This window comes from Centruroides vittatus, unplaced genomic scaffold (assembly GCF_030686945.1).
Source record: "Centruroides vittatus isolate TY-2023 unplaced genomic scaffold, ASM3068694v2 contig_1168, whole genome shotgun sequence".
Taxonomy (NCBI): Eukaryota; Metazoa; Arthropoda; class Arachnida; order Scorpiones; family Buthidae; genus Centruroides; species Centruroides vittatus.
Window position 1 is genome coordinate 3,046,520 of NW_027120749.1, and position 11,632 is coordinate 3,058,151.

At 30.0% G+C, this 11,632-nt stretch overlaps 1 protein-coding gene across 1 annotated transcript in view; it reads right to left on the minus strand.

Annotated features, from left to right (window-relative positions):
• SpdS (Spermidine Synthase) overlaps window positions 1-11,180 on the minus strand; it is a 28,669-nt gene extending 17,489 nt beyond the window's left edge. Inside the window, exons 1-2 of the mRNA XM_067278564.1 lie at window positions 11,130-11,180; window positions 8,734-8,875 (exon numbers count right to left, since the gene is read on the minus strand). Of these exons, the coding sequence (XP_067134665.1) occupies window positions 8,734-8,864 (131 nt within the window). The 5' untranslated portion in view covers window positions 8,865-8,875; window positions 11,130-11,180. The remainder of the gene's footprint in view (window positions 1-8,733; window positions 8,876-11,129) is intronic.
• Window positions 11,181-11,632: the final 452 nt, after the last annotated feature.

Below are 11,632 nucleotides of genomic sequence, written 5' to 3' on the forward strand. Positions count from 1 at the left end.
AGTTTTACTAATGAGGATGATGGATTTACTGTTGATGAGACTGTTATCCATTCCATTGCTTATGCTGATGACATTGTTATCATTGCTCCAACAGCAGCTGCTCTGAGGAGAAAAATTCAAGCAATTACCAAATATTTTGAGGAATTAAAATTAAATATTAATCCAAAAAAATCACATGTTATGGTATTTAGAAATGGGTCTGGACTGCCCAAAAGGAACATGTCCTTTCACATCAACAATGTAGAACTAAAAATGGTAAACGAGATTAAGTTTCTTGGAATAATTTTAACTCCCATGATATCCTTTGACAGACAAATCAAGGCAACGATGGTTAAGGCTGACAGATTAATCAATGGTGCAATTAAGTTATTTGCGATAACTAATTTAAAAAATATCCATGTACAGTTTAAATTGTTTAACTCAATAGTTTACAATGCAATAAGCTACGCTTCACCTATCTGGTGCTTATCTAATTACCAGAAGTTAGATGTGATTCAGAACAAATTTATCCGTAGAATGTTCTTATTAGAGTTCAAAGTGCCAGGTAGCGCTTTAAGGTTAGAGTTAAGTAAATTCAGTCTCACTGCACTATTTATTAAAAGATGTGTGAAATTTCTTACAAAACTTATGGACAGTGGTTATATTGCATCTAGGCTTGTACATTTATTGTACCGTAAATCATTACTAAAAGTTTCAAAAAGGAATTGGATTGGACAATTGACAAAAGTGGTAAATAGATTTGGTTCTTCAATAGAACCTTTAATATACTGTCCAGATATCAATCAAGATCTATGTAACCAATTAACCCGAAATGTATTGGATAATTTATTGTCCCAAGATATAGAAGATATTCGGTTACGAACTTCACCGGAATGGTACAGTACAATATTGACCTTTCCTAATATAAATAGCTATATGATATCTAATTTACCTTTCAATGTGAAGAGGTTCTTTATTCAACTCCGGCTCAATAGCGATGTTATATTGATAGACAATAAGTTATATGTGTATACTAATAATTTGTGCCCAAGATGTAACATAGACTTCTCAAAATTTCATTTGTTATGTGTATGTGAAAAGGTTAACGATATTAGGAAAAAATTTGATCTCTTGTGTTTAAAGAAATGTTTGACGGAAAGTGCGATGTACAGTATGTTTCATATGGCAACATTAAGTACAATCTATAACTTGTATAATTATGTTAAAAAATTTGTATTGATTAATTGAGGAGAAACTGATTGTTGACAACATAACCCCATTTGGAACAGGTTATGCCTATTACGATTAAAGAATATTTGATTTGAATTGAATTGAAATAGTAAAGTAAATAATTAGCAAGTGAGGTGCACCATTCCAAACTATCTTAGCCACACTTTCAATTATTCCAAAACACATCTTAATCATCTTGCATGTACTAGCAAATGCAACCAGTTGAGATTCTTCAATACAGATTCTTTTACACACTGCAATAACCAATATTAACTTTTTCTCATTTCTCATTCTGTGGCAAAAAAATTTTTTACTGCTGGTCCTTGATCAATAGATCCTTTCAACAGTAAACAAGGTCAATCATTACATTTCAACATATTTCAAATACAACCTCTTATTGAATATATTTACATATCAAATTCTTCACCATGTAGGGAGTTTAAAAAATTGTATAATCAAGTCAACACAGCTTGCTATCCATATTCTTTTATCCCTTTCTCTAGTGATATTCAAATAGTAGGGTGCAATTTGCACTTCTTGTACAAACTGGAACCTATTGTTCCTAGAGGATGAACCTATAGGATCCATCCTTCTATTTATCTACAGAACTCCTACAGGAGTTCTGTAGATAAATTACTTGTTGCTACCAAATGTTAACAAAGCAATTTGATTTGTGATTGTTTATCATTACTAGAAGTTATTAGATCTTTTATCATCAAGATGTTTCCATTTAAAATTTGTATTAAGCTAGTAATCCTTTATCCCTCTTATCTAAAAAGCAACCTTTTCTGGATATAGACCACAAGTGAATTTTGCAGGCTTCCAGCAGATGCATGCATTTTTTCTTACAAAGTTGCAGGCTTTAAGCCTGTTGACTACCAGTAGGTACTAAAATAATATATGCTAATTATGTGTAACTTGGTTTCAACTTAACCCACTACAAAAAAGTCTATAGTTCTCATTGGTTGCTGTTATATCTATCCTAGTTTCAAAAACTTGTTTATTGAAAAAACCACTGAACATCATTCACATGTAGTTGAGAAAGTCAGTAACACCAAATTCCATGGAAAGCAACAATTTCTTAAATAAAACTAAATGCTTAATGCCAATAATTATAAACAATACTGTTTTTCAGTCTTAAAATTCTTTAATGATAATAAAAATAGCACTTAAATAATAACAAAACTTAGCATGTATTTTTGACATTGTATTGGCATCTTCAGGCAATATAGAATATATTTTTTATTAAATATCATTGTTTGACAAAAAAAAAAAGCATTTAAATTTGCCAATATTAAAACTTGAACATAAATACAAATAGAAGATATTGAAATTATAATGATTTAAAAAAAAAGGGGATAAGAGAATAAAAATAACCAATATAAATTAGGAATAAAAATAAAATAAAATAAGAACGATATAAAAATATAAACTTAAATATTTGATGTGAGGCATGAATTAATCATTAAAAGCTTAAATAATGTGATCCATAGCATTGGGATTTCTAAAATAAGCTTGTTACATGGTTCTAATGTAGAAACGTATAATGATTCCCAAATGAAAATAGATTTACATTCAACACAGGCTGAGTAACAATGTTTTGGCCCATAAAGATGTAAGGTCCAATACATTCCTGGATAATTCAGTAGTATGTCTGCTGTTATGATATCCCCTGGAGTTCCATCAGTCAACATTAAAGTTTTGTAATATAACTGAATTTGTATTTGGTTGTAAAGGGACCACATGTCTGATTTTTCTAACATTGATTAACTTTACCTGTTGTTACGAAGTAATCTATATAACGATGGCTGAAGCTTGATTAGGGGGATAAGCCATTTTTTAAAAACTCTTGTAATAACTTACATAACCTGACAGGACCTAAATGTGGAATGGATGGTCTTAGAAACACTAATTTTTAATTTTTAGTGTAATGTTGTGTGAAGGAAGAGGGATCTATATACATAATTTCTGACATGTTTGAATTTAGTTTATGTGTAACCTGCTTTCTGAATGCAGTAGATATTATCTGCAGTTCTTTATGTATTAAATACTGTGAAGAAGAGTATAAACAGATGCTACATATAAGAGCAGAGATAGCATTATTTATATATTTAGCTAGTTGAAATGAATCAGTGGGGATAATGCATGGGTATAATATAAATCAAATTTATGATTCACTGTGTAACTAATACCTAATGGAGTTCTATAGATAAACAAATCTAGAAAAGCAAAACTGTCATCCCTCTCATCTTCTAAAGTAAATGATATAGATGGGCATATGGAGGACAAGAGCTATTTCAAGAGTAAAAGATCATTAAATGACCTGTTAAACTTCAAACACCTAACAAGGTATCATCTATGTACCTAATAATACATTTTTCAATCTATGTACCCCTTTAGGTACATAGATTGAAAAATGTATTATTAGAGACAAGGAAAAAATTTTAAATCCAGTATTTTTATGAATTAATTCTGCCAAGATGGCTGAAAGAGGGGATCTCAAGGGTACATTTTGTTTTTGCAAGTATGTTTGATTGTTGAAACAAAAATAATTATTTTCAGTTATTAGTAACAAGGCCTCTCATGAATCTAATATTTGTTGTGTTGTAAAGCCATTTTCAGTAGAAGAGCATAACTAACATTACCACCTCAAAGCTTGATGTAGAAGAATAGAGATATGACATCAAGCTTGTAGAAATGGTAAGAATAAATGAAAAACAACCTACTGTTTTGTTAACAGCTAATTTGTCATCTAGAGCTGATGAAACTATTAGATTTGAGGATGGAATTAACTTATTTCCATCTTTTCACTGCTCATATTTTAAATCTTTGTCACAAATATCAGCTTAATTAGGCTTGCTTGCATAATGGCAGAAAACAAAAAACAGGAAAATAAAATTACAATGCCTAAGCCCTGAGAGGCTGCATATTAGGACCCTACAAGCTATGGGTTGCTCATAATTGCATTAAATAATCAGTGATGTCTTTGTATTTAGCCTGTCCCATAAAGAGTGTGGCTAAATTTCTAATATTTACTTGGCTTTCAGCTTCCAACAAGTAACATATCATTACATCAAGCTGCTTCTTAATACGTTTATTGGTCAGTTCATTGTATGACAAACTACAGAGGCTAATACAAGAGTGGGCAAGAGTGGCTGCCCAGGGAGACAGATTATTAAAGGTGGCAAAATTGTCCAAAGAAAATAAAAGTAATTAAACATTCTTAATTTCATATTATTTTCAAAAAGTAAAATAATCAATTAAGTAATTAAATGTGTGAAGTCTGAGCCCTCAGATCTTTCAATTACAATTACACTATGCATATAATTAAAAGAGGCAGCACATAACTTGTCCATGGCAGTATAATTGCTAGGTTGGCCCCCGAGAGCGAGATCAACTTTTTTCACATCATGAAGTAAAATAGAATAAAAATATGGATCATATATGGTATTTTGGTATAGCTCATATGAACCCTGGCAACTATTTCACTATCTGGAAACATTGCTCTAAACATATCACTATGAAGTCCAATGAATCATAAGTAGTTTGAACCTGTGTTTTTAAGCATTATAAACTCTACTTTTGTTACATTTGTATTTTGTAAACACTGAATGGGTCAAACTTGTGGCATCAGAAATTGAAGAATTTGGATTACTCAAAGACAATATGCTAGGCAAGGATGATGCCAGCCAATGGGCTGGGGGGGAGGGCAAGATGATGTAAACTGATAAAGGATATGAATTGTATGTAGGTAAAATAAAAACGATTCATAAAGTTTTAATCATTTACTATGTACCGGAGAAGAAATATCTTAATTAAAACATTTTTTTTTAACTTACAAGAAGCCTAAGAAGATTATTTTAATTAAAACTTAGCATCTAAATAAATTTTTCAAATTTCTAGAAGAGGGCAGCTGCCCCTCCTGCCCCACCCAGCAACACCCTTGATGCTAGGTTTCTTCAAAGATGAAGAGCTGAATCCTTTGAGCTAGTTGGCATCACAGTCTTGAATCTGAGAAGCAAAGATCACTGGGATTAATGACAAAATTCATCTTAGTTTGTCATGTTGAAAGTTTATTTTCAAGAAACTCCAAATGTAATTATAATAGTAGTAAAAGTAGGACTTGTTTCAAAAAAAAAAAAAAAATTCATTTTCATTTGGTTTTCTGTTCATTTTCTCACTATTCTCCTGTCCTCTAGTCACTTAGAATTCATCCCGCTCAAAATTTGGTGATGAAAAGAATGCTTTTTCCTTGCCAACAGTTTGATCATTGGACCTTCACAATAAACAATTAAACTTCATCATTCTACTTAGTTTGAACTTGATGAGATAGTGTTTACTGAGTCTACTAATAGGTCATGATTATTCAGATATGAAATAAACTATGATATAACAAGAATAGAGGTCATGTTCTATCACAAGATATTTGCTTCATTGGATAATATAAGCAATGATAATAAATAGGAAAAATAAACATCGACCTCTACTTTGTGCCTTAAAATTGTTGCACATACATTAATTTGGCTAAATGTTAGAACATCCTTCAGCAGTATACGTGAAGTTTGGGGCAATAGGTTTATGAGTTAATAAGGAAGATGAAATCGGGAGGGACGGAGCGTCCAGGTTTTGTGGTATATGTACTTGTAAATATCGCATTTATAGAAAAATTATTAGAATTAGTTTGGTTTATTTGGTTAAGGCAACATGATACAGATTGAGTGATCTGCCAAAAATGCATCCTGAGAAGTCTTTTATGTAAAGCTGGCCCCTATTTTGATGTTACTAACACAAAGAAAACTCAGAAAACTTCATGTGGCCAGTCTATTGGCAAAAGCTTGAACTCACAACTGACTACCAGTGTTCAATGGTTTTATCTACTTGGTTACTATAAGATACTTATTGGATTGCAATTTGAAAAAATTGTAGTACCATTGTTGTCCATCCGTTTGTCTTTCCTTAATCTCGAGAATGGAGTTAGATAGATAAAAGTTGAGACCAGATAAGGAAAGCTTAAGAGTAGGAGGCCCAGGTTAACTATATTCAAACTTCCAGTTTGCTCTGGAAGTCATGTTATTTCAATTCAAAAATTTCTCCCTGAATGGAGTTAGATACATAACTGGCATGACTCTATTGCTAATGGAAAAAGTATGATGTACAGGGACAAAACACGCCACTCAGGCAAGTGCTATCTGTTGCAATAATGGCATAATGGCACAATAGCATGTTTACAGATACGTCATACTAACCTTTTATAGCTTTGCAGTAACTACATAAAAAATGTAACACAAATGTATCTGTACATACGACGTATCTGTAATTATCGCTTTGTTTGCTGGATAGATTTAATAGCATGTTTATTTAGCACTATATCATTGTCACAGTAATTAAGTAAATATAATATAATTTAAAAAATATATATCTCTTTTTTATAAGAATTATATTTAGTTCATTACTCTTACATTTTTTGCCAATAGATGACACTACACGTAAAACCAGCAAATCTGATGTTGACAGAAATTAATTGATAAATAGAAATCCAATCAATGTTTTAGGTTTTACATACTTCAACCTGGACATTAACCAAATTAGAAGCATGTGAATGTAAATGCAGAGTTTCATAGCATTTGGTTGAATGGCCTAGGTGTGCATAGTGAACAAACAAACATCCTCTATATATATATATGATGAAAGCATCATTTCTATAGCCAATGAAAACGCAAAGATTTAAAATTTATCTTAAATAGTTAAAATGCATCTATACCGTACAGTATATACCCAATTCAGATTAATAGTTACATCATAAACTATTATTAAAATGAATTTGAACTTATGCAAAATTAAAAAATTTGACATCTTAATTTCGGATGTATTTAAAAACATTTGTGACTTGCTATCAGCTATTTGTAATTACAGTAGAGCATCGATTATCCAACCGTGTTCTAGTCAACAAATTCAAATGTCCGCTAGTGATGTGGCGCTACAATATTTAGTTATGTCTTGGCTACTTTATTATTTTTGTTAAATTTTAGCATGTTTTAGCTGGCAGCACTGGCTTGACCATGAAAGGGAGGCTAGTATTTAAACCAGGCCTAATACACTATACTAATAATGTATTTTTTCATACTTTTCGGTTATTCGACCAACCCCAGTCCCCAATTAAGTTGGATAATCGATGCTCTACTGTATTAATAAATAAAGTTTTCTTAGCATTTCTAAAATATGACTTAATTTATATATAAAATTTATATATAAATTAATAAATTAAAGACAAATATGTAGAAATATTTGGAAAAATTTTAACATACAGTAAGAATGATAACTATTTAAATATTTTTTTTCTTTGAAATATTTTTAAAAATAATTATTATTAATAAGATTAATTAAAAATGATACTGAAACAGAAACACTATCAAATTTCAAAATTATATTAACAACAAAAACAAGTTCCATCAGTTTTATTTTTCCTCAAATTTAATAAAATTACTTTTATATTTACAAATTATAGATGATAATTTTTACTAATTATTAGACAAAATATCCAGATAATTATTTATTATATATATTATATACACACATTTTATTGTTTTATTTTGATTACAAAGAAATAGATATAGACGATATTTTGGTATTGATTAATTTTATCAGTAATCTATATTACAAATATTTCATAAATATTTATAATATAGATTATTGCCCAGAAAGTTATCATCAATATTACATATTCCACTGTTATCTAGTTAAATATTGTTTTACTATTACTACAGAAAAAAATAATAATAAAAATAAGTAAAAACATTTATTAATTAAAAATATAATAAAATATTATGAAGATATAAAAAAAACCTAATCATTTCGAAAAAAAATACGACTAAATTATTGTTCGAAATTTCAAAGAACTGGTTATAAAAGAACAGGTTCTCTCTCCCTCTCTTTGTAGTTTGTAATAAGCATTGGCTGAATGTACAGTACATTGATAATATATTTCAATCTTAAATATTTTTTAACAATGCAAATGAATCTTCCGTACGAAAATCGATGAACATCTGGAAATTATTTTTCAGATTCTACAGAATTTGGAAATCTGAAAAATATCCAATTATGACGTATAGCAAATTTACCAGTAACATTGCTATAACTTGTCATACGTTTATATCTACAAAATTCATCTTAATAAACCAAAAATTTAAAAAATTATACTAGTATTCTGTCTTCAAAGATAAATAAAATACATTACATAATATCAATATCATATATAATATCAATAACATAATATCAGGCCATGCTTTATATTCTAAATATGGTAATACTGTACACCTAATATTTTTGTTTTATAACAAGAAAACTGATATATTTGAAAAGCCGGCATACTTCGATAAGATTTAAGCCACATCACAATGAATCACCACATTTAATTAAATATTAACGAAATTATAGTGTTATATTTTCATTTTACATGTATCTAAATAAAATTTACTATGTTATTTACTGAATAATTAGTATTAATGAATTATTTTTAAATCAAACCTTTTAAACACTAATATATCTTGATATTTAGATTGTTCGTGATGAAGAACTTCATCCACAGCTAACGACAGAACGTGTCCTCCATCAACAGTTCCCAATTCGCTAAACCATCCTTCCTTAAAAGCATCCATGTTATTCCTGCCTATAAATAATACAGATTAAGAATTATGAATGATTTACTACACATAGCGTTACAAGGACCGAAGCACTCCCCACCTGACTTCTCCTGAAACAACACTCACAATAAAAACTGATTTTTTCCCACATGTTTAACGGTCAATGCCCCCTATGAATTTACGTCAAAATATTCAGTTTTTATTTTTAATATTTTAAAAATTCGTTTCGTTTAATAACAAAAAATACTTTTTATTTATTATTTTGAAATTTTAAAAATATATTTACAATAAATTTCCAATTCAAAAAATTTATGCAATTTTAAAGCATTTTTTTTAAAACATTATTTAACAAAAAAGATCAAAATTCAAGTTCACTTTCTTAATTCAAAATTAAATACAGTTTCTAAACGAATAATCAATATTTAATTAAACAAGATACATTTATCATATCTTTAATGCTTTTTACAATGTTATACCGGTACATACAATGTGCTTGAACAATATATAAACGGAAAAGCTAAATAGTGTGAAATCAGCGAGGTTGAGGCCGAAGTTTTAAACGCGAAAACGTGTCGTCGGACGTTCGACGCCACTTTCCTGTAAGCGTAGAAGTTTGACAATGGTGTTTGGATAGTCAGTGGAATCATGCTCGACATTCCAAGCACCATTGTCAAACTTCTAGGCTTACAGGAAAGCGGCACCGAACGTCCGACGTACACGTTTTCGCGTTTAAAACTTCGGCCTCAACCTCGCTATTAAGTCCTGTACTTTTAAAAAATTGACCAAGTTTTGTCTGTTTCTTGTTTTATTCAATGGATTTGTCACATGGTGGTACAATGTGGAACATCAATGTACCACACTTGTCTCCTTCCGCCAAAATTTCAGTCACGTGAAAGAGCGAAGAGCCATTCTAAAGGTTAACTCATACTGGTAGCGAATTGTGAAAACGAATAAGAAACGGAAAACAGTTTTCTTCGCTTAACGAGATTAGTTTGCACTACAAAACGTGGTAAGTGAAAACTTTCAACGTGTTGGATTGACGGAGCGATTTGCTAAACGGAAAAATTAGCCGGAAACGGCGTCACATATTACGTATTACTCACTTTACTTTCGCATTTACTGGCAATTCGTTTAGACAACGTCTAAAGTGAATACATAATTCGCTTTTCCACTTTTTAAAAATCATATTTTTAATCATATGTTTTTTTTTATTATTATTTCAAAGTGAATAAATGTGTGAGAAAAAAAGTAACGTAGGTACCTAAAAATATGACGTTTAAGTGTGAAATCGTGTAAATGAAAAACGTATAACTGAAGTGTTTTATAATGGTGAAAGTGCTGTGCAGAAAATATTTAATGTATAAACGGGGTTTGACTGTGGTTAACTTTTTGTATTTTCCAGACGTAGCTCATTTAAAATACAGTATTTGCACTTTTAGTTCAGTATGTTTTTTAGCTAAAGGAAACAGAAGAATCTCGATTTAACGAATCGCTCGGGCCGCCGAAAATCATCTTGTTTCGCGAATCCGTTTTATCGCGAACAATGGATTTCCCGCGCACCCAGGAAAGTATCCGTTGCAACTTTTAAGTCGCCTTATATTTTATTTTATTCATAATTCCACCTAATAATCTTACGAGTTAGAGCATTCCGTTCTAAACATTATCATATTCTTTAATGGAGAAAGCATTTATTTATAAGTAAGATATTTATCAAAAAACTTAACTCATTTTCATTTTTAACTAATAGTAATTACGAATAGAACATTCATAATTTGTAATTATGACCAGAAAATATCGCAAAACGAGTCTAAAAAGCATATAATGAGAGAGTGGTCAAACAAATAGCTGCCGCCATGTCTTTTCCAAACTGCTTATTTAGCCGCAGCCATGCTATACTTAGTTGGGAAATGAAAATAATCTAGTACTTATTTAAATGGAAATTTGGGAAGAAGAAAATAAACGTCGTTTTCGATTTTTAGAATTAATGTTTACTATTATTACTTGTTTATTTAATATATTATATAATTTTTGGAATTTGTTTATGATGAACATTTACCTGACGTGATGAGTGACGAGCCAATTCATTTTTTTGATATCCCGAATGTTAATAATGAAAGTTGTTTTATGTGATGTTCTAAAATAGATTAAATAAACACGACAAAATGATACGAAACGTCTCGGAGAACAAAGGTATCGCGTCGTCCCGCCTATTCATCAGGTAAACTAATGCCATATATGTTTAAAATTATAAAAGAAATTAGTTTTCATTTAATTCGTTACCTTTTATTGGTGCGCGCTTAGCTGGGAGAATAGCAGCCTGTTTATGAGCTGTGTTTCCAGGTTTAATGGCGGAAGGTCTCTGCGAACTTGTTATCTGATTATATTTCCAAGGTAAATAAACCCTATGTTTTTGTTTACGCCTTGTCTAGTTTCGTTCAAGAACCTTCTGACGGAGGTGTTACAACACCTTTGTATCAATATATAATTTTTTATTTGTGTAGAAATATAAATAATAAAAATTTGAACAAATATAAAAATTTCATTTTATTTTGTGAACTTCAAAAACGCATAAAATATCTACAAACAGTTTAAGTCTAAATGTTATAAAACGTTTTATTATTTTTCTTTTAATAATGTTGTGACATTCTTTAAAATGAATTTTCAGAATTTATAATTTCAATTAAGAAATTCTTACAGTCTTGTTTCGTCTTCAAAAAAATGTTCTCCAAAGATCTGAATTTTGTTTCTGTGTATAAAAACAACTGATATGTGCTTTTAACAGC